A 22935-nucleotide genomic window follows, 5' to 3' on the forward strand; every position below is an offset into this window, starting at 1 on the left:
GGAAATATAAAAAGTGATACATATATTTATGACGTTAACAAAGAAATTTTAATTTTAGATATTATATTTGTATTGCAGTACATTATTTGAAGATATATATATATTTATATATAATTTTTTAAACATTACCCTAACACAGTATATGATATTGTACGAATATTCCAAAACGTTGTTAAGGTATACATACGAAAAAGGTTAAAAAGAAGGTTTGAAACCTCGAGATTCTCATCATATTTTAAAATACAGTTATGGGTGATTAAATCTTTAAATTATTTTTGAAGCGTTCTAATCATAATATGCGAGCGCAATGCGCAGGCGCGCGTTAGCAGGCGGAGCAACTTTCGGGCCTAAAATGTTGCAATAGAGGAAGTCCTAAAAGTTTCGCCTGAAGTTAGGCGTTTCCGGTCGATAGTCCCTAGACTATCGATAGCTGGCCGATCGATTAAAGGGTGCGTATCATATGCGCACACGTCGCGTTGCGTAGCTGTCATCGCAGTCGGTTTACGACAGGTGCTCTAGGAAGTTGTTAAGATGTTTGGTAAGTGTGATAATTTACATAGCCAGAATTATGTATTTTCAAAGACATCAGTCTAATTGTGATTAGACGACGATACGTCAATACGTTTTTATTAATTTTTTTTTCTTTTATCAGGCTGTTGTTGGTGTTGCGCTGCGTTACGGCCGAGATACAAGAGGCTCGTTGACAATATCTTTCCGGTCAATCCCCAGGTGAGATCTCCTGTTTTTTACTCTCTTCTTCATTTTTCCTCATTTCGATATACAGTTTGTTTCTGCTTGGCACGTTTTATAGCTTTAGTCGCGAGCAAATCAATACTGAAACGCTGTCCTTGACAACCGGAAGAGACCAAAATGATTGTTCTATTTATGGCTGAACCTATGATATTTGCGGCGAATGAGAAAAATCGAATTGACACGTGTTTCTCGCACGCGACAGTCTATTAATGTGCTTTTCTACTCCTCAGGATGGCTTAATCAAGAACAATATGGAGAAACTGACATTCTATTCATTGAGCAGTCCTGAGAAATTGGATAGGATTGGAGAATACTTGTTTCAGCGGGCTTCCAGAGATATTTACAGGTAATGTAAAAAAAGTGTGATATAATAACATCTTTCCTTGTAAAATACACAAATAATCGCATTGCAACAATGATTATATAAATAATTATACGCTACTCTGCTATACATGAGAATTAAAAAAATTAATTCTGATGACTGCTGCAAATATGACTGGCAATAATTTAGTACATATATACGTAACATGCTTATGCATTCATAGCATTGTAAAAAACAACAAGAATCCTATCTAATAAGAATCCTAATAGGAGACGAAATGGCTTTGTCGTGATTGCCATGGAGGCAATGGACCAACTCCTCGTGGCCTGTCATGCACAAACTCTGAATTTATTTGTTGAGAGCTTCTTGAAAATGGTACAAAAGCTGCTGGAATCCACGGATCCTCAGTTACAAATTCTCGCGACACAGTCTGTAAGTGACTAATTGGAAGGATTAACGTTACTTTCGCCGATTCTATCTGATCGATGTATCGACTTTCAGTTTGTCAGATTTGCCAACATCGAGGAAGACACACCCTCCTATCACACTCGTTACGATTTCTTCGTGTCGAAATATTCGGCGATGTGCCACTCCAGTAACGACGATCCTACTACACGCAAGCAAATTAGGCTTGCTGGAATTCAAGGATTGCAGGTATGACAATGCTGTTGAGTATTATATACTGAATTATGATTTACACATTGAAATTTGCATCTATATATTTAAATACATCTTTATAGGGTGTTGTAAGAAAAACTTTGTCTGACGATTTGGTTGAGAATATTTGGGAACCTGTACATATGGACAAGATAGTACCATCATTGTTGTACAATATGCAAAATTCAAGGTAATTTTAGAAGAAACGAATGTTATGGAACGTGCGCAAATTGACACCAAGTTTGTATGTTCAGATATGCTGATAAAGAAGACGCGACACCAGACAGTCCAACCGAAGAACGATCAGATCCGCCGCAATTTGCGGAAACTTGTATGCGAGAATTAATCGGGCGCGCATCATTTGGTCATATTAGATGCGTTATAAGACCTGTATTGAGGTATGAGGCAAATTTCCTTAGAAATTAATTTATATATTCGTGCAAAAAGTATTTGAATAATCTCTATTGCAGGCATCTAGACAACCACCAATTATGGGTCCCTAACTACTTCGCAATTCATACTTTCAGGATAATTATGTTTTCTATCCAGGTACATGTAAATCGAATAATATTTGACACATTGAATAATTAATATTATCTTAATGTACATTTTAGTCACAATATTCCTACACTGTAGTGGAAGCTTTAATGACGCATCTCGATGATCATTCAAAGTCATCTCCTAAGATTCGTACTAGTATTGCAGATACTTTATCTAAGATTATATCAATAGCTGCAGGTGAAAGTGTTGGTAAGTAGATATAGAAAAGTTAAATAGATCTAGGATAAATTTTATTGTTTATAAGCTTACATAGATAAATTATTAAACGTATAACGAAAGTCAAATTCTGATGTCTTTTAATGATATATACTCTTTTGTTCTTCCTAGGACCATCTGTATTGGAGATTATAAATTCGTTATTGTCTCACCTACGAGTTAGTGTAACGAGAAACCAATCGTCAAGTAGTGATGAGCAATTATATCAAGAGGCTCTCATAAATGCTCTTGGAGAATTTGCGAATCATCTTCCGGATTACCAGAAAATTGAAATTATGATGTTCATTATGAGTAAAGTTCCGTACAGTCAACCAGATCGTATTGTATCAGTCGGCAAAGGAGACGTATTGCTTCAGAGCATACTTTTAAAGTCGCTTTTAAAGGTAAATCGTTTATTGTTTTATTATTAAAATTATAAATATAAGATATGGGTTTAATTATTTTGTTTATATACAGGTTGGTACCAAGTACCAAACTATCCACTTGAACACGACGTTCCCACCCAGTTTCTTGGACCCATTACTGAGAATGTCACTGGCAGCAGATGCTGAAATGAGGCTTCTTGTACAGAAGATATTCCATACTTTAATTGACAGACGTCGAAATATTACGAAACTCGCTAAACCAACGTACGTTTATTTCTTAATTAACAATTTTTCTTAATCAATAGATATTTTATTAATACATATTTTTCTTTCTTTTTTTGTACAATTTTTGAAAAGTTTTTTTTCTCTTTTAGCGTCAACGTAGTAGAACTCGATCTTGCTATTGAAAAAGCATCCAGACCTGATGTTATTTTCATTCGGAAGCACGGCCCTGAAATCTATTTAGCCTTGTATGAATCACTAGAACTGTCTAGTAACACAGTAGAAAACGTGGAATCTATATATACCACATTGGCGTTACTTGCCATTGAATTGGCTTCCGAGGAAACAGTATTAGAGTTACTGAGATTGGTATTGAGTCTGCAAGACTTGGCATTGACGAGTAGTCAAATTAGTCTTCCACTTAAGTTTAACTTACACGCAATAGTGATCAGCCTATTAGTCTTAATATCGTACGTTTGTAATATTACTGCTCTTATGGATTACGCGACAAAGGTAGGTAGTTTGAAATTGTAAATTTATTTATCTATTTATTTTATACTAAAGTTATGACATACTGTTAAAAATAAAATGTGCAATGAACACTAAGGTTATAGAAGAACGTCGAAACGATAGTCCGCATTTGCTACCGGATTTACAATCTCAATATGACACTGGTCTAACATCCAGGTTAGCGCCAGCTCTTTTAGTCGATCAAACTGTTGTTAGCGAATGCCTAAAAGGAGCTGGCCTTGACAGTGGAAAGTTACAGCAAGGTTCGGGTTACAGTGGCAATTCTTTACAACACAGGTAATTGCTTACTAAATATAGTAAGCGATAATCAGCTACGCACATTAAGCATTAGAAAATTATTCGTTTTATAAAATAAAATAAAATTTTCTTTACTAGGCACTCATGGGTTGATGCTGGCAGAAATTCGCTAGCCGACATTAATTCTGGAGGTGCAGAATTGGACAGTGGAGGTTCATCACCCGGTGTACAAAAGGTATGACTTCCATTTACTTTAATTTGTACTAAATTAGTAGAAATCTATGATTATTTAATACGACTATTATCGTCTATTATTTTTCTTAATCTCCTGGATTATTATTGTACAATTTTACATATCTTCTTATTCGTAATCAATATTTTTCAGAAATTACCTGGAGAAGAATTAACATTTGAAAGTATGAAAAGAATTTTGACAGAGAACAATAATAATCAAGTTGTAGAAGAAGAGAAGCGAATGCAACTCTCTCAGTTCTTTAGAAATGCACCATTCCAAGATTTAGTGTCAAAAACACAACCAAAGGTTAGTTAATTAACATATATAATATTAACAATTATCACAATTAATACAGTTTTCTAATCTTTTCTTTTCTATTCGTAGCACGATGTTTTGCAGAGTAAGTTATCAGAGATATTTAATACATTATCTGTTGATCCGCGCAACACGGTTCCGACAACCGGACCACAGACGGATACTAAACCAAGTCAAACTCCAGCTTACGAAATTCATTTTCCAGAGCTGTTTGTTTATTAAGCTGCTAATATATTGTTGCATTAATATTAACGTAGTGTGTTGCATTATATTAAATATTCTAAGTGTTACCAGGTATGAACAGTAGCTCATATATTTTAAAATTGACTTATGTATTGTACATAATAGAGAAAATATTTTTGTTTCTTATTATTAGATATAATTTTTTATTAAGGTTGATAAGTTGTTCGTACTTATTTACTTTTAATGAAGCTATCAAATATCATGTAAACTACAATGGAAATGGTTAATTAGTATAATTTTTATAAAATCAATGATTTAATAGAATTAGGCATCTATAGAGACATAAATTTCGCTTTATATGCACACATGATTCTTAGAAATTAAAATTATTTAAGATTTTATAAAAGTACAGAATTAATTATTTTCATTATAGGCTGATTGTGATCTGTCGATACTTCAGTGAAAGCACAAAATGAAAAAAATTTCACACAAGCATCGACATAATGAGAGTTACTCTATATGTATGAAACAAATTTTAACAACAATGAAGACAAATAATCTGGATATATGTTTCGATAGTAGACCAATTGAATATGCACTGTTATGTAGTTATACCTCTTGTTGATGTAAAGTTAAAAATTGTATATCTATGTATATCTCTGTATGTAAATTCTAGATTGGAAAACAGATTTTCTCTCATGACAGAGTGATTGAAAAAGGTTGCACAATGTATATTTATAAATATAAAAGATGGTTCAAAATATTTTGTAAATATACATACATTAAAACACATGTTAACCTGGAAAGATTTATTGTAGTGCAATGTTTAATCTTTCTTACATTTCTCTTCCGTTACTTGTTTATATAACGTATATAAAAAAAATGTAATACACTCTTGAAGGAGCAGAGCAAATTTTTTTTATTGTACTTTATGAAAACCTGTAGCATTACCAATTGTTCTTTCCTTTATTGAAACTTTGTACAAAATACTTGAAGGATTACCAAATACATAGTAAATGGAATGAACACAGGTTATTTTTTGTAAATATCTGGTGGGTCCCTTTATTCAACCGCTCATAATAGGAACACGGTTAGTCGGTTTCAAATCAAGTACACAAGTTAAGTAGCATCTCTTGGAGAGCAGGTAAATCGTATTACACATTAATATACGACCTTACAGTCTAACAACTATGCGACAATGTTTGAATATTATTGATCTGCAATTTATACATTGTATAAATTGTACGTCGTTTCCGTGGTTGATTATGAGAAACGACGTTTTCAATGCCTCATATACTTCGTGGAAATAGCAAATATAACTTTTAATGTACGAGCGATTGAATTAAGGCATTAGAGTAGGATGTGCCATTCGTGCGACGACTACTTAACATAATTTGATGCGTTTCTTTTTTTTTCCTTTTTCTTGTATTGAAATGCGTTTGGTCAAGTTTGGTACACTATAAGAGGTATTTCAAGGCTCCACCTTCAGCAGCTCCACATCGAAGATGAGCACAGCATTTGGTGGAATAGTGTGTCTTTGTCAAGGCTAATACAGTTCACTGTCTGGCACTATTTTTTATCAAATAAAATAATTATACTAAGCAATTATTTTATTTGATAAAATTATAATAAATATTCTATTTTATGTATTTAATCTGTATTTTATCATTTTGCATTAAAGGATATATTCCAGGGTGGCCCCGGCTTCCATAAGCGAAATCTGGAGAACAAGTTAGCTTGGCCCGCTGCCCCACGCACATTTGTGCAACTCCTTGGTCCCAGCCTTTAATTACTTCACCCTTCCCAATTTTGAACTTAAATGGTATACCACGGTCCCTGCTGGAATCAAATTTCTTCCCATTGTCGAGGGTACCTACAAACACATTAATTAAATTAATACAAGATTTTATAAGTTTGCAATTTATAGAGAAAATGCTATGTCATCATACAGCATCAGCTTAGAAATTTTTTTCTCAGCTATTCATCCTTTTCTTTCTTGGTACATAAATAATTTATTTTTCGTGTGTGATAAAAAAAATATTCACCTGTATAATGCACGACCACTGTTTGCCCGGTCTTTGGGTAGGTCTGGCCTGTAAATATAAAAATACATTCATGAAATAACATTGGGTGATAAAACCGGTGCATGCATCGTCGATCAAAATTTACGACGCACAAGTAAGGTAAAGTCAAATCGCTCGAATTTTATTTCATCTCAAATAGAGATTAAGTAAACTCTGCGTGCAAAATGAGGCATGTTAACCAACGTTAACGAGTAATGAATCGCAAATTTTCGGAGAATCGAGCATGCGGTATGGCGCGAGTAAGCGCGCGCGCGTGCGAGCAAGCGTGCACGCGAGCGCGAGCGAGTGGAAGAGCGAGAGGAGAGCTGCAAAACGGGACGGAGGAAGAGAGAGAGAGAGAGGCGCTCTCTTTCATTCTCTCTCTCTCTTCTCTCTCGAACAAGATTCGGCGAGTCTCTAGAAAAATAAAAGTGCATAATTACCGTCTCCAGGACTCAAGATTTCAACATCCACGCCCATGACTACGTGTCTTTTCTCTCCGTACTACAGCGGATGGCTGTCTCCTCGGGAATGGCGAGATGCGCGCAAAGATCGTCGAAAGGCTCGTCGGGGATCGACTTGCGTTGGAGAAACGGTCGTGCGAAACTCGCCGTATAAAGGAACTATTCGCGACACCTCGGAAAACGATGCCGCTCCACTACGCCACTACGCCGTTCAATGAATACAGGCCGAGCATACGAGGTACCTAGAGTACCAACCGACACGCGCAAAAACGCGCGCCCTCGACGCCGAATGAGACCGGAAGATGGCGGTTTAGTGCAATGGCGGTTCTTGTCCAAAAAAATAAATGTTTGATGGAAAAAAAATTTTTTTTTTACGACTCGTGTCTCACAACTCTGGTTTAAATTATAGTTTCGTGAGGGAAATAATTACATGTTATAATCCCCGCGGGGGTTGTCGTTAGCATATATATCAGATTAGCACGCAACTATTTGCCCATATTTGGAAGAAGTTTATTTCCAGTAGCTCACATCGCACGATATGTATAAAAATCTATAATTTTAAAGAATTACATTTTAATTTAAAACAATTAATACAAATAATACTTTTAAAAAAGAACTTTTAATTTAGCTTAATTTAATCTCTTAATGTAACTTTTAATTAATTTAACTTTTTGTGCAATTTTAAAATTTGTTATCGTGATTTATTAATTACACCCATCAAAGATTGTAGCTGTCAACGTCTGATCGACGTCGATCTGATTAATATTTCTCGACTTGGAAAAATTATCGATGCCATTGACGTCGAATCAATGTCAATCCGACTTATCATTTTTCCCTGGAATATTGAAATGTTCAAAGGGAATGTGGGAGTACAGCCACAATCGTGAATTTATAATAAGATTTTAATTTTTGAAGTGAATTTTTCAGTTTTATTTTAACTATTTATCTGAATATATTCTCGCAATAGTTTTGATGATCTTTTAAGAATTTTGAGAAGTCTATCTTCCATTTCTCGTTATCTCTTATCAAAATCTTATCTTGCTAACTTTAATGACATTGACTTCCAACTTCCGTTATCTTTAGCGCGTTCAAACCGGAAGTAGTTATAAAGCGAAAGATTTCTCTCAAAGCGTTTCGACAATTTTGATTTGTCTCAATTGCGTCACGTCATAAATAATCTCTTTCTACAATCTCGATAAAAACGTAAATTGTATACGCGAAAATTCTAATATGAGAAATCGTGATGAACGGTCCGTCCACGGTCGATAAGTTAATTAATCGTTATCTGATGAAGTTATCTGATTTACAAATCATCGCTTCGATAAATCGAATGACATTTGCGCGTAATCATCTTCAATCAACTTCAATTCAATTGTCGCAATCGTCGCAATAACGTCAGCATTTGCATTTAGATTTACGTGCGCAAGTTCTGAGTACACTTGCAGCAAAATTGATAACAGCACTTCAGACGAATTCATACGATTGTGTCACTTTATAGCTCACAGTAACTCTATATAACATTGAAATGTTAATATAATTTTCTTCTCGACATGTGTTTTATATATACATTTTATCAATATTTACACATCATTAACTTCCCGCTCGTTTCTGTATTGCGCCATAAAACGACATCGTCTTATTTCGTATAATTGAATGACGTTGGTTAATAACTAATTAAAAGTAATGAAATTAAAAAGTCAATAACTTTTAATTTATTTTAGTTAATTTCAATAAATAATTTTCTAACTTTAACTAATTGTTCATAAAACACATAAACTTTAACTTATTAACTTCTTTCCTTAGTTACAAATTTGTCTACGTATAAGATTGTAAAAGAAAAAAAATATTTCTATATATATTTTTATTTCATATAAATTTAATTTAGAAATAAAATAATAATTTGTAATGCTCTATATTGCATTTTGTTATTATTTGGAATAATATAAACTTTACAAAATTACGACATTTTAATTTAATATAAATAATACTTTTCAAAATAATTTTTAATTTTACTTAACTTAATCGTAACAAGTTTTAATGTAATTAATTGAAATTAATTTTTATAAACTATTAATTTTAATTTAGTTAAAAAAAAATAACTTATCAACTTATCAAAACCTAAAAGTGTCAATATATCATACTTTATCGACACTCAATCAATTGTTCTAGTAAATGGCTTACCACGATAACATTAAGGTAATTTGGCTCTTTTACACCTAATAATATTCTATATTATAATCTATATTATGTTATAATATTGAATCTGTGTCTGTATAAAAACAAAAAATATATGTATTGTGACTTTTAACATGAATATTTATGAATAACATTGTTTTTCACTGCAATCGAACGTGATTTGATTATCGCTCTAGAGATTGAGAAATACAGTATCAACGATCCGATTGTATTAACAATCCCCCCTGCAGACAGTTAACAGTCTTGGATTAGGAGCTCACTCGTACATCGCTCTTTTGATCAAATGTCGATATCTTATCATTAAATTCACAAGATTTAAGATATCGTTAACAATTGCCACCTGGGTTTCTACGTCTCGCGATAGGGTGGCTAATATGACTTTTTGTACAAAATTACAACTATTATATGAGCCATATTATATTGACGCTCAAGCAATTGTTTTAGTAAATAATATTATATTAATATTACAACACTTTCATTTTTTCTCGGTCGCCGTAGCTTAACGTGACTCCACATTGAAACTGAAAATCACGTTTCGCATACGTGGCTTGGCGCAAAGCTCGAATTATCGAAAGGTCACGTATATGACACACACACTGTGTGATCATTTAAAATATACGAGATCTTCTCATTTGCTTCACAAGCAAATTTTGTTCGCAGCATCTTTCTTAACTTCTGCAACGAAAAAAAATAACACGTACGAAATAAGTACATATATCTGCAAAAAAAATGAGAACAAAAAAAAATATTCTATTAAGATAAATTTGGTAGAAACAACTCGTTACATCTTCCTTACCGTCAAATAAAAAATATTACATTTTATACAGAAATGATGCAATATTTTCGAATTTCTTATTATCATATTGATTAGAGTGGAAGAACCGCCCTTACGTCCTTTACATTTGCTACATTTAATTTATACGTCTAAACTTACTAAAGCAGACAATTAATAAGGGAGGGTAATAAATGTACACCTGGAATTATACATATTGACCTTATACTTTATTATGTTTATTATTATTCGATTATTCATGCTCAATTGATAATAATATTAATGATAATATGTAATTATAATATTAATAATAGAATAATAATAAAAAAAAATTAATTATCTTCAATTCTTGTGACAGCTGCCTCAATGCCGTAAAGTTCCTAGCAATCCTACAGAGTTTATATTTATTTGATGCAAGTACTTCAGAGACTGCATTTGTATGCCTCATATAGTACAGTCAATTCTTTAAAAATTCTTACTAATCTTCTTTTAAAATAAAAAATTGTTTAAAAATATCAATTAAAAAAAAAAAATAATACATTAACTCTTGCCCCAAATAATATGCCCAAGCTTTTTTTAAGAAACGATTCACTTGTCTTAAATATTCGAAACACAAAATTAAATCATAGCATTTTAAAAATCGATGCTCTCTATGTATGGCCGCTTCATTCTCTTATCGTATACAAAAAGCGTGACAAATGTTTCTATTATCAAATCATGTTTCCTCCATCGGTGTATAATTCATGCTAGAACGAATTATAGCTTTCCTCTATGCGTTGAAAAATTGCAGAGAAAAAGCAATGAGCAAGTTGATTTCCATGAGCAATTTTTTTCTGAAATATTGATTTTTTACAAGTCAAAACATATGCGAAAGCTATAACACGCTCCGTTATACGTACAACATACATGGAGACACGTAAATATCTATTATATTTACATGCATTAAGCGATAGGAGAAATATCTGACATATACAAATATTAATTTTCAATAGTAATGTCAGAGAAGCAATTTTTAGTAATCTACTTAGTTTGTAATTCTTAATTATAATAAATGTATCTTTAATAAAAGCAAATAAAAGAAGTAATTTTAAAGTTTGAAAGAGAAAAGTAAATCGTAAGCCAAATTATCTTAAAATTAGAACATTTCTATATGTGAAATTACAAATACGTAATATTTTAGAGTCTTAGAGTTATACGTAATTGTACCGCATATGTAAATGTTTGCAAATTTGCCTTTTTTTCACTAAATTAAGAAACAAACTGTTTTACCTGATGATTGAATGATCGTTCGCTTTGAAATGCACATAGATATTCTCAAACGTTTGTGAAATGATGAAATTAATTTAGAGGCGCTTGGACATATTCAAAGAGAAAATGTGACGGACTATTAGAAGTATCCGTTAATATTTCATCCGTTAATATTTCATCTGTTAATATTTCAGACGAGGCTAATTCTATCGGATGAGCGTCCCTCCACGGATCGATATCGTTTCCACCGATGTCTAGTCCGAGTCGCAAATTAGCTGGTGTATTGCCAATAACAAAGTGATCTTCGGTCAAAGGTAGAGCATCTTTCAATAAAAGCCTATGAAGAATATCAAAGCAAAATTATTACCTCTTTCGTTAAAAGAAACTGATGACAGAAATACTGAATAACAAATAATACAATTTTCCTTACCAAATATCTTCATCAGCAACAATATGGACCTTAGGGATAGGAAATCCATTGAATGGTGAAGCAACAGGCAATGTGTAGGCCCCCATGTTTTCGAAAATTATCCATTCGCCAAGTTCCATATCATGTAACATAATATTTTCAACGATTCTATCCAGTCCGTCACACGTTGGACCCCATACACTCGAAGCAATCATCTTTCCACAACCATTCTAAAGAGCAATATAAATATGTAGTTTGAAAAACGTGCATCAAAAAATAGAACATTAATAGTATTTTAAATTTGTTTGAATAAAAAATTTACCTTTAGAGGAATAGGAGTTACATGTTGATGATCGTAGAGCAGACAATTAAATGATCCATAAACGCCATCGTTAATATAATACATATTGTGCGTAACAGCGTTGGAATCGCCGCGTATAGAACGCTTGCTATGGATACTCGTTGCCAATGTGAATGCAGATGCGACATAAAAGCGGCCCGGTTCAGCAATCACGTGAACAGCATCAGCTAAACAATTTTTTTTTATAAGATCCGGCCCAAAAATACTTGCATTACTAATGAGAAAAAAGTAACTTACTGTTGAAATATTCATCGAGAGCTTTATTAATAACCTCGGCAATTTTGTCGATACTCGTGCCTTTGTCGCCCGGATAACCTCCACCAAGGTCCAAGAGGTACGGCTTGAAACCGAGATCGGTGGCCATGTCAAATAACATTTTACAATGATGAATAGCGCGATAAAACACCGGTGGATCTTGACATCCGGAACCAACATGAAAACTGAAGCCCACTACGTTAAGGCCCAAGTTATATGCAAGATGTAAAAGATTAGGAGCCTCGCGCACTGGATCACAGCCAAATTTCATGCCGAGAGGACACTGAGCCATTTCCGCGTCGCAACGAATTCGTATAACAACCTGTATAAATGAGAAAATTACAATCATATGATACGGGTACTTTCAAAATGAAATTATCACTACATTTGAAAAAAAATATGCAATATTTACTGAAGTTGCATGTCATATAATTACCTTTGCCGATGGAAAAAGTTTCTTAATCTTGTGCAGTTCGCTTTCATTATCTACAGTCATGGTTTCAACCCTCACTGCAGCAGCATGACGAATATGTGAAGCTGGCTTGGCTGGATTAGCAAAAATAATTCTTGAAGAGTCTACACCAAGGCTTAACACTTTGTTTATCTCATTCTGCAAAGTAAAAAAAAAAAAATATTTTTTTAACAAAATATTATTAGTATATTCATTAAAGTACACAATAGAAGACATTTAATAATTAATTTACCTTAGATGCACAATCAAAATTGATGCCAAGGGCCGCTAATACTTCAATTACAATCAAATTGTCGTTACATTTCACAGCTGAAATTAAATAATTTTTATGAATAACATCATACATGATACGCGAAATAAATCTCAAATATTAATGATTTACCATAATAGGGTTCGACTCGTGGCAATTTTTCTTTCCAGATTTGATGCTTCAGTACAATATCTCCTATATCCAATACGTAAAAGGCTTCTTCTTGCAAACCGCTCATTGCGATGTTTTTGATAACGGTCATAACGTTGGATTGACTGTCCAAAACGTGGATGCGTTCGTCTAGATTTGTTACCTTCATGTTGATTGAGTTTGATTGAATTAATTAATACTCTGTAGGTGCTAGGCAGCAAACTAGAAATTTAATAATCATAATTAGAAATAAGCCTAAGAAATAAAAATTTTATGTTCTGTATGTTACAAACTTCAATAAATTTAGTATAATAAAAATACATACGAGGCAGCTGTCAATGCTAATTGGGTGGGTCGTGAGGAAGCGGATTAAGACCAGATCACTGTGGGGGTGCTAGCAAAGCCACGGGGGCTCTGCATTCAGGGCCAACTTCCAGTTGCCGCAGTTATTCAAGCACCCACGAACAGACTGGTCGACCAGTCTATCGCAGATAGAACCCTGCAAAAAAATAAGAGCGATCTTTAAATTAACTGAATGCTGTCATAAAATTTATCGTACGGAAAGTCAATATTGTCATATTTTATGATGTAATTTATATAAAAAAGGATGTGAATGAATATAAATGTATATAAATTTAAAACTGTAATAATGTATTACAGTTATTAAGGAAGAAGGGGAAAACACACACACAGTTGTTTAAATATATGTTCACAGATTAGCATATGACGTACTAAAATTCTATCACATATTGACCAGAATTTTATCTTATCCGTTTATCTTAATTTTATCAGAACCAATAAAAATTCGATATTTCCTATGACGTACGTAGATCATGAGAAAATATCGATTAATTTAATTTGCCCATTCTTTTACATATATTTTTAATACATGAAAATACTCCCTTATCATTGCAGTTATACATGTTATGCATTTTAACATAATAATAATTCATGCAAACTTTCATACAATAAAAATGCAATTAGAATTAGATAAATATAATTAAATCCTACCTGAAAGGAAGTAATTCTCGTTTCTTTTTATGTACAGAGTAGAAAAAATAATATCACAGTTTAAAAGTTTTGGTGACGTTTTTAAATTTTACCGACACTCCTCTATCGCGTTTCATATATTTGTGCAACGCAAAAGTAGAATATAAATGTGAGTCCGCGAACTATTTAGAAACGTAATACGTGTTAGATTACACGTATATACGTAAAAAAGCTCGTTTAACTTCGATCTGAACAGAGAGAAAGTCAGAACGATACTGTACTCGAAGCTATTATTTGGGCCATTATTTATATGAAGAAGATAAGTAGTATCAGCTCGTAACGTTTAAGTCTACTTATACGAAATTATCTGACAACCAAGATGGCTCATCAGGAAACCGAAATAGACTGGAAGGATAATATAAATGTTACTCAAGAGTCAAACTCCATTTGGGGGTGGGAAATACCGTCATTGATCTACGCAATATGATTGATCGTTGGTACAAAGTGCTGTATCAGAGATTGGCATATCATATATTGACGGAATATTTTCAATAAAAGTAACGCGAACTTCTAAGGAATGCAATATTTACTTTCTTTTTTGATAATATAAATCAATACAATTTATCAAATCATGTAGATAAAATACAACGATAGAAAAGTCTGTGTATTCGCATTCCTCAGATAAATATCTTAATATAACATAAATTTCAGAATGTATGTATGAAAAAGTGCCTTTTAGTGAATTTTAACACGAGTATAAAATACATATTCATATATTTTAAATGTGTATAAATTATAAAAACTTTTAAAATGTTTTCTTATATATCTTTATGTAAAAGTTTTCTTTCATGCGCGTATTCATAAAACAAATAAAAATGACTTAGGTTCTTGATGCAAAAACATGTAGTAATATTTTGTATAATATCTAATGAATGTCTTTTAAAGTTGCAGATTAATAATTCCTTGTTTCATCAAACAAACTCGCATACAAAGGAAAGTTCTTACATAACAATGGCTTCCGCCGGTTTGAAGAGGAAATACTGGTCTGAGTAAGATAGTACAGGTCTCAAGATATGAGTAAATATGGCTACTGGCCATTCTGCAGACATTGATGGTAAAACACGTGGTGCGAAACGAGCGAGAGAATTTAAAAAATACGTCTTATCATCGTTATGCAGATTAAAAGTTTTCACATATGTTACAAGGATAACATGCTTTAGTAATGATTAGTTTGTAAAAAAAATGTATATATCAAAATTAAGATACGAATTAAATTAATGATTAATTAATTTCTTCAATATTCAATTTGTTCCTTTTGTTGTAATGCTAAGCGGAAATAAATTTCTATACGCCTAAAAAAAGTTAAAAAAAATTATATATTATATATTATTCATCAAGTTCTTTGTTTTAAAAAAATTGTTTAGAAATTGTAACATTTCGAAATCATCGCAATTTTAGAGTTTGTTTAAACTAGAAAAATATAATATTTTGGAAAGTATTATTGTTTATAAAATTGAAATGTTGTATAAATATACATTCGAAAATTATGTATACATTAATTTTATTATTATTTGTGTATAGGTAGATTGTTTATAAATGTTCATAAAGGAGGCATTTTACGTTTTTTTCAAATAGAAAAGAAATATGTGAATATCCTCACAAAAAATCAATATACATTTGAGTTTAACATCATTGACAAAAAAGTATACTCTCGTAAATACACATAAGTTTTATTTTGAAATTTCAATTAGAAGTAAAGTTTGATTAATCCTGTTAAAGTAAGATAACCCCATATTGCTTGCATTGTTAAAGAAAGGTCTCTTTACGATATAGCTTATCATTGTATTCCCCTCTTCAGTTGAATTCAAATCCGATTAAACGTGTCTAAACTGTGATAAGAAGAACAGTAATTACAAGTATAAAAGAGAATGCACTGTGAAAAGTATAAAGTAAAATTATCCTCGACATTACAGAAAACCTCTCTTGTCTCATTAGGGAGGGTAAGAAAATATTGAACAAATAATCAGAACAATTTTTGGAAATTTTGATACACCAATCCGAGTACATTTTTGACATTATATTTTCTACTTATCGATATCTCCTTAATTACGATTTATTAATGTCCATTTCTATCAAGATAGATTAACTTTAATCCCATTTTAACTTACTGTTTGTCTTCATTAATTCTTACAAGTAAATAAAGATAAAAAGTTTAATTGGTTAAACCGTGATTAAAGCTTATTTAAATTCATAGAAGTGAACATGTACATATATTATGTTTCTAGCTTTTATACATTTTAATTCATAATTTATATTTTAATTAACAATTTGAATCTGATAAAAATAAGAAAACTTGCATTTTCTGTTACATTACGGAATTCTATGATATTACAAAGTACATATAAACTTTTATGTCTAATTTATAGGCATTATGCTCATTTGCATACATATAACGTAAATTGAGTGTGATTTATCATATATAAAAATTGTAATGTTTAAAATCTGTATTTAAAAATACGTACACATGCATAACTAGTATTAATAATTTAGAAATATAGATTTAAAATGCAAAGTAAGTGTAAAAATATCTTAAATATAATATATTTTAAAACAATCTTTAGTAATCACTGAAATAATTTTTACTCTTCCATATGCTCATATAAGGTGAAATATTCATATAAAGTATATAACTATTACATATTAATCTCGACATGTTTAAATAGATAATTTTACAACATCACTTCCTACATCGTTATGCTTAATAATTGATACATATGTGTTACTGACGTTTCCCAAAATTATCATTCAAAGTGTTGTAAAATTAACTGTTTAAACATATTGAAGTAAATACGCCTGTTCTTTTTAGCTGAACTGGCTGCATCAGTTCAGAGTTTATATTTGTTCTTCAAAATGAAGAGAAAAAGATAACTGTGAATTAATGCAGCCAGTTCAGCTAAAAAGAACAGGCTTACTGTAGTGGTCAATAAGTAGCTTTCTTCACTGCAAAGTGAGGCATGTTAAAGCGACTACAAGGAATCACCAGGGGAAAGTCAATTAACTTCAAATGTCAGTTAATCAGTGAACTTCGTACTGGACGTCCCAGTAAACAGCAGAAGGCGATTTCAACAGGGCTCGACCTGACCTGCGTATCATTACGCAATTATCGCGGGGGTCCCTTCTCGATGGAAGGAAAGCACGAAGAAAGCGAGGAAAGAGAGGAGAGAGAGAGAGAGAGAAAGAGATCTATGAATCATCGTTGACCAAGTTCTTTTTCCCACTTTACCCCAGTGGCGGATCCTAGCGGGGGAGAGGGAGCTTGGCGCCAGCGGGGATCGCAGATACGTACCTTATCGGACGATCGCCACCCTACGGGTCGGCACACGGTTATTGACGGAATGATGGAAGTTTTCGGTGACCGGAGCGCAAAAATCAGTCAGATCGGTCGTCGGGTGTGGAACGGCGGGCCGCCGTCGTCCAATGTCGTTGCCGCCAGTCGGCCGTCGAGTTCTCGGTTCTCGCGCGCACGATATCCCGTACGGCGTATATTCAATATGAATGACGGCGTGAGGGTTCCTCGTTCTACGCGCCACGTGCGAACATCGCAGATCGTCGTTGCTACCCTTGAATCCCGACCGTACGGCTATCGCGTCGTCGCTGCAACGTGTCTTCAACCACACCCGCAGGCAAGAAGGAAAGCCTGAAATGCAACCAATGCAACGCCCGCACGAAGGACCTCCACACGCCACCAGTTACCGCCGCCACTACGCCGCTCGCACTCTCGGATCAGGAACGATATTATGGATCAGGCGTTCGCAAATGGAGCAAATAGACGCACATGCGCGACCGCTTCGCTACCTCCCCCTCAACCCTCTCCCATGGGAACAATCCAGCTCAAACGCTGGCAATGGTCCGCGCTTTGAAATTTTGAAGAATTTTATTGACCAATCGGAACAAAGAGTTTTACGAATTGACCAATCAAAGAATGCTTCAAAGAAGAAAAAAGACTGATAGCGTTTTCGATTTGCTGACTCGACCCGACTCCGAGTCAATGTCTGTTCTTTTTAGCTGCATTTTTTGCACAATTTGTCTCTTTTTTGTATCTAATAGCGTTTTCGACTGCAGTGGGTTTTAACCCAGGTTTGTCGCCATTTGCCAAAATCGTCCAATTAGAACGTCAGACGATCCGTTCTAATTGGACGATTCCGGCAAATGGCGTCGAACCTGAGTTAAAACCCACTGCAGTCGAAAACGCTATTAACTGCCGGTTAGGTGTCAACCGTGATTGGTCAATTTTACTTAACGACAAATGCGATTGGTCAATTCAGATAGAAAAATAAATCGATTAATAGAGTTTTTCACTGGGAAAACTAGTGCGCACTGAATGTGCACTCGCTGCAGGTAATTGGGCATTTCCGTTGGTACCGTCATCGCGCGAATCGAAACGTACAATTGCCAGCGGCGAGTGACACTCAGTGCGCACTAGTTTTTCCGGTGAAAAACGCTATTAGGATTATACTCCTACCAGAGAGGAACCGGAGAGCGGCCACGGCGGCCTTTTTCCTATAACGTTTCGAAACTCCCGTACACTAGTGACGCACATCTATTCTGGTCAGAATGGGAACTACGTGTCACATCCATTTTGCAACCCGCCGTTAAAAACAGTGTGGATGTTAGCACGGACAACAACCCACATCCATCTTTCGAGAAATGGATGTAGGTTGTTGTCCGTGCTAACATACATTTTGCTGCAAATAAAATCTGACGTGTATCGCGTATGTTGCATCCAGAACAGGGGTCGAGAATGTGCACAAATGATTAATTATGTCTACTTTCGCGTAATTTTTTATTTATTATAGTCTGAATTATTTACATTAACATTAATATTAATACATATCAATACGTTTATGCCCATATTTTGCACAATCATATTTTTACTTAAAAAAGATGTTTAATAGTAACAGAGAGAATTTGGTTCTTTAATAAAGAAACATTCATTTTACGCATACTTAAAAAATAATTGTAATTAACATCGCATCATATGACGAAGAAGAAATAAATGTCTTTCCACGAATAAATATACCATCTTTTTATTTTTACATAATTCTTTATTATTTAAATGTCTTCAAATTATGCTTTTGAAAAAAATAGCAAAAAAAATTTTCCTTAAAAATTTCGAACTTTGACTGATATAACACTTTTTTCTTTCACTTTAGCGATTCGCTCTATTATGATAAATGTTAGAACTCTTCTCGGGGCTATCAGAACACAGAGATAATGGAGAAATAAGCAAAAAAAATTTTACTCAAATATTTCGAACTTTGACTGATATAAGTCTGTCTTTTTTCACTTCAGCGATTCGATACATCATGATAAAAGTTATAACACTTCTCGGGGCTATCAGAACACAGAGATATTGGAGAAATTCGCAAAAAAACCAATTTTACTAAAAAATTTCGAACTTTGACTGATATAACTCTTTCGTCTTTTACTTTAGCGATTCGATCCATTATGATAAATGTTGTAACTCTTCTCGGGGCTATCAGAACACAGAGATATTGGAGAAATTCGCAAAATAAGTTTGCCTCAAAATTTTCGAACTTTGACTGATATAACTCTTTCGTCTTTCACTTTAGCGATTCGATCCATTATGATAAAAGTTAGAAATCTTCTCTATGCTATCAGAACACAGAGATATTGCAGAAATTCGCAATTCAAATTTTACTCAAAAATTTCGAAATTTGCCTGATGTAAGTCTTTCCTTTTTCAGTTCAGCGATTCGATACATCATGATAAAAGTTATATCTCTTCTGTGGGCTATCAGAACACAGAGATATTGGAGAAATTCGCAAAAAAACAAATTTTACTAAAAAATTTCGAACTTTGACTGATACAACTCATTCGTCATTTACTTTAGCGATTCGATCCATTATTATAAATGTTATAACTCTTCTCGGGGCTATCAGATCACAGAGAGATTGGAGAAATTCGCAAAAAAAATTTTCCTAAGATTTTCGAATTTGACTGATATAACTCTTTCGTCTTTCACTTTAGCGATTCGATCCATTATGATAAAAGTTAGAAATCTTCTCTGGGCTATCAGAACACAGAGATATTGGAGAAATTCGCAAAAAAAAACAATTTTACTAAAAAATTTCGAACTTTGACTGATATAACGCTTTCGTCTTTCACTTTAGCGATTCGATCCATTATGATAAAAGTTAGAAATCTTCTCTGGGCTATCAGAACACAGAGATACTGGAGAAATTTGCAAAAAAAATTTTACTCAAATATTTCGAAATATGCCTGATATAAGTCTTTCCTTTTTCAGTTCAGCGATTCGAAACATCATGATAAAAGTTATATCTCTTCTGTGGGCTATCAGAACACAGAGATATTGGAGAAATTCGCAAAAAAAACAATTTTACTAAAAAATTTCGAACTTTGACTGATATAATTCTTTCGTCTTTCACTTTAGCGATTCGATCCATTATGATAAAAGTTAGAAATCTTCTCTGGGCTATCAGAACACAGAGATATTGGAGAAATTTGCAAAAAAAATTTTACTCAAAAATTTCGAAATTTGCCTGATATAAGTCTTTCCTTTTTCAGTTCAGCGATTCGATACATCATGATAAAAGTTATATCTCTTCTGTGGGCTATCAGAACACAGAGATATTGGAGAAATTCGCAAAAAAAACAATTTTACTAAAAACTTTCGAACTTTGACTGATATAACTCTTTCGTCTTTCACTTTAGCGATTCGATCCATTATGATAAAAGTTAGAAATCTTCTCTGGGCTATCAGAACACAGAGATATTGGAGAAATTTGCAAAAAAAAATTTACTCAAATATTTCGAAATATGCCTGATATAAGTCTTTCCTTTTTCAGTTCAGCGATTCGAAACATCATGATAAAAGTTATATCTCTTCTGTGGGCTATCAGAACACAGAGATATTGAAGAAATTCGCAAAAAAACAATTTTACTAAAAAATTTCGAACTTTGACTGATATAACTCTTTCGTCTTTCACTTTAGCGATTCGATCCATTATGATAAAAGTTAGAAATCTTCTCTGGGCTATCAGAACACAGAGATATTGGAGAAATTTGCAAAAAAAATTTTACTCAAAAATTTCGAAATTTGCCTGATATAAGTCTTTCCTTTTTTAGTTCAGCGATTCGATACATCATGATAAAAGTTATATCTCTTCTGTGGGCTATCAGAACACAGAGATATTGGAGAAATTCGCAAAAAAACAATTTTACTAAAAAATTTCGAACTTTGACTGATATAACTCTTTCGTCTTTCACTTTAGCGATTCGATCCATTATGATAAAAGTTAGAAATCTTCTCTGGGCTATCAGAACACAGAGATATTGGAGAAATTTGCAAAAAAAATTTTACTCAAAAATTTCGAAATTTGTCTGATATAAGTCTTTCCTTTTTCAGTTCAGCGATTCGATACATCATGATAAAAGTTATATCTCTTCTGTGTACTATCAGAACACAGAGATATTGGAGAAATTCGCAAAAAAAACAATTTTACTAAAAAATTTCGAACTTTGACTGATATAACTCTTTCGTCTTTCACTTTAGCGATTCGATCCATTATGATAAAAGTTAGAAATCTTCTCTGGGCTATCAGAACACAGAGATATTGGAGAAATTTGCAAAGAAAATTTTACTCAAAAATTTCGAAATTTGCCTGATATAAGTCTTTCCTTTTTCAGTTCAGCGATTCGATACATCATGATAAAAGTTATATCTCTTCTGTGGGCTATCAGAACACAGAGATATTGGAGAAATTCGCAAAAAAAACAATTTTACTAAAAAATTACGAACTTTGACTGATATAACTCTTTCGTCTTTCACTTTAGCGATTCGATCCATTATGATAAATGTTGTAACTCTTCTCGGGGCTATCAGAACACAGAGATATTGGAGAAATTCGCAAAATAAATTTTCCTCAAAATTTTCGAACTTTGACTGATATAAATCTTTCGTCTTTCACTTTAGCGATTCGATCCATTATGATAAAAGTTAGAAATCTTCTCTGGGCTATCAGAACACAGAGATATTGGAGAAATTTGCAAAAAAAATTTTACTCAAATATTTCGAAATTTGCCTGATATAAGTCTTTCATTTTCAGTTCAGCGATTCGAAACATCATGATAAAAGTTATATCTCTTCTGTGGGCTATCAGAACACAGAGATATTGGAGAAATTCGCAAAAAAAACAATTTTACTAAAAAATTTCGAACTTTGACTGATATAACACTTTCGTCTTTCACTTTAGCGATTCGATCCATTATGATAAAAGTTAGAAATCTTCTCTGGGCTATCAGAACACAGAGATATTGGAGAAATTTGCAAAAAAAATTTTACTCAAATATTTCGAAATATGCCTGATATAAGTCTTTCCTTTTTCAGTTCAGCGATTCGAAACATCATGATAAAAGTTATATCTCTTCTGTGGGCTATCAGAACACAGAGATATTGGAGAAATTCGCAAAAAAAACAATTTTACTAAAAAATTTCGAACTTTGACTGATATAATTCTTTCGTCTTTCACTTTAGCGATTCGATCCATTATGATAAAAGTTAGAAATCTTCTCTGGGCTATCAGAACACAGAGATATTGGAGAAATTTGCAAAAAAAATTTTACTCAAAAATTTCGAAATTTGCCTGATATAAGTCTTTCCTTTT

At 33.0% G+C, this 22935-nt stretch overlaps 3 protein-coding genes across 4 annotated transcripts; 1 reads left to right on the forward strand and 2 right to left on the reverse strand.

Annotated features, from left to right (window-relative positions):
- The first annotated feature begins 407 nt into the window (after positions 1 to 407).
- On the forward strand, positions 408 to 5389 carry LOC105199118 (protein EFR3 homolog cmp44E). The gene is made up of 16 exons (XM_011166077.3): positions 408 to 538; positions 653 to 729; positions 984 to 1099; positions 1345 to 1507; positions 1577 to 1729; positions 1816 to 1922; positions 1987 to 2130; positions 2203 to 2281; positions 2347 to 2482; positions 2621 to 2892; positions 2966 to 3138; positions 3249 to 3609; positions 3704 to 3903; positions 4003 to 4099; positions 4250 to 4405; positions 4484 to 5389. Exons 1-16 carry the CDS (start codon positions 532 to 534, stop codon positions 4634 to 4636), a joined length of 2394 nt encoding a protein of 797 aa, XP_011164379.1. The 5' UTR covers positions 408 to 531; the 3' UTR covers positions 4637 to 5389.
- Positions 5390 to 5539: 150 nt separating this feature from the next.
- On the reverse strand, positions 5540 to 7374 carry LOC105199119 (peptidyl-prolyl cis-trans isomerase Fkbp12). The gene is made up of 4 exons (XM_011166078.3): positions 7104 to 7374; positions 6643 to 6690; positions 6284 to 6470; positions 5540 to 6126 (listed from the first exon to the last, which is right to left on the reverse strand). Exons 1-4 carry the CDS (start codon positions 7138 to 7140, stop codon positions 6069 to 6071), a joined length of 330 nt encoding a protein of 109 aa, XP_011164380.1. The 5' UTR covers positions 7141 to 7374; the 3' UTR covers positions 5540 to 6068.
- A 3088-nt stretch (positions 7375 to 10462) lies between these two features.
- On the reverse strand, positions 10463 to 17791 carry LOC105199120 (ornithine decarboxylase 1). 2 transcript variants are annotated; one of them, XM_011166079.3, is made up of 9 exons: positions 17574 to 17791; positions 13563 to 13736; positions 13220 to 13459; positions 13070 to 13146; positions 12802 to 12975; positions 12348 to 12687; positions 12072 to 12277; positions 11771 to 11979; positions 10463 to 11677 (listed from the first exon to the last, which is right to left on the reverse strand). In XM_011166079.3, the coding sequence occupies exons 3-9, from the start codon at positions 13404 to 13406 to the stop codon at positions 11431 to 11433; spliced, it is 1440 nt and encodes a 479-aa protein (XP_011164381.1). In that variant the 5' UTR covers positions 13407 to 13459; positions 13563 to 13736; positions 17574 to 17791; the 3' UTR covers positions 10463 to 11430. The 2 variants fall into 2 exon arrangements, with proteins under 2 accessions (XP_011164381.1, XP_039314432.1); XM_039458498.1 differs by lacking the exon at positions 17574 to 17791 and adding an exon at positions 14249 to 14481 and having other exon boundaries at positions 11431 to 11677.
- Between the last annotated feature and the right edge of the window lie 5144 nt (positions 17792 to 22935).

The sequence above is a fragment of the Solenopsis invicta genome, chromosome 2, assembly GCF_016802725.1.
Source record: "Solenopsis invicta isolate M01_SB chromosome 2, UNIL_Sinv_3.0, whole genome shotgun sequence".
NCBI classification, from domain to species: Eukaryota; Metazoa; Arthropoda; class Insecta; order Hymenoptera; family Formicidae; genus Solenopsis; species Solenopsis invicta.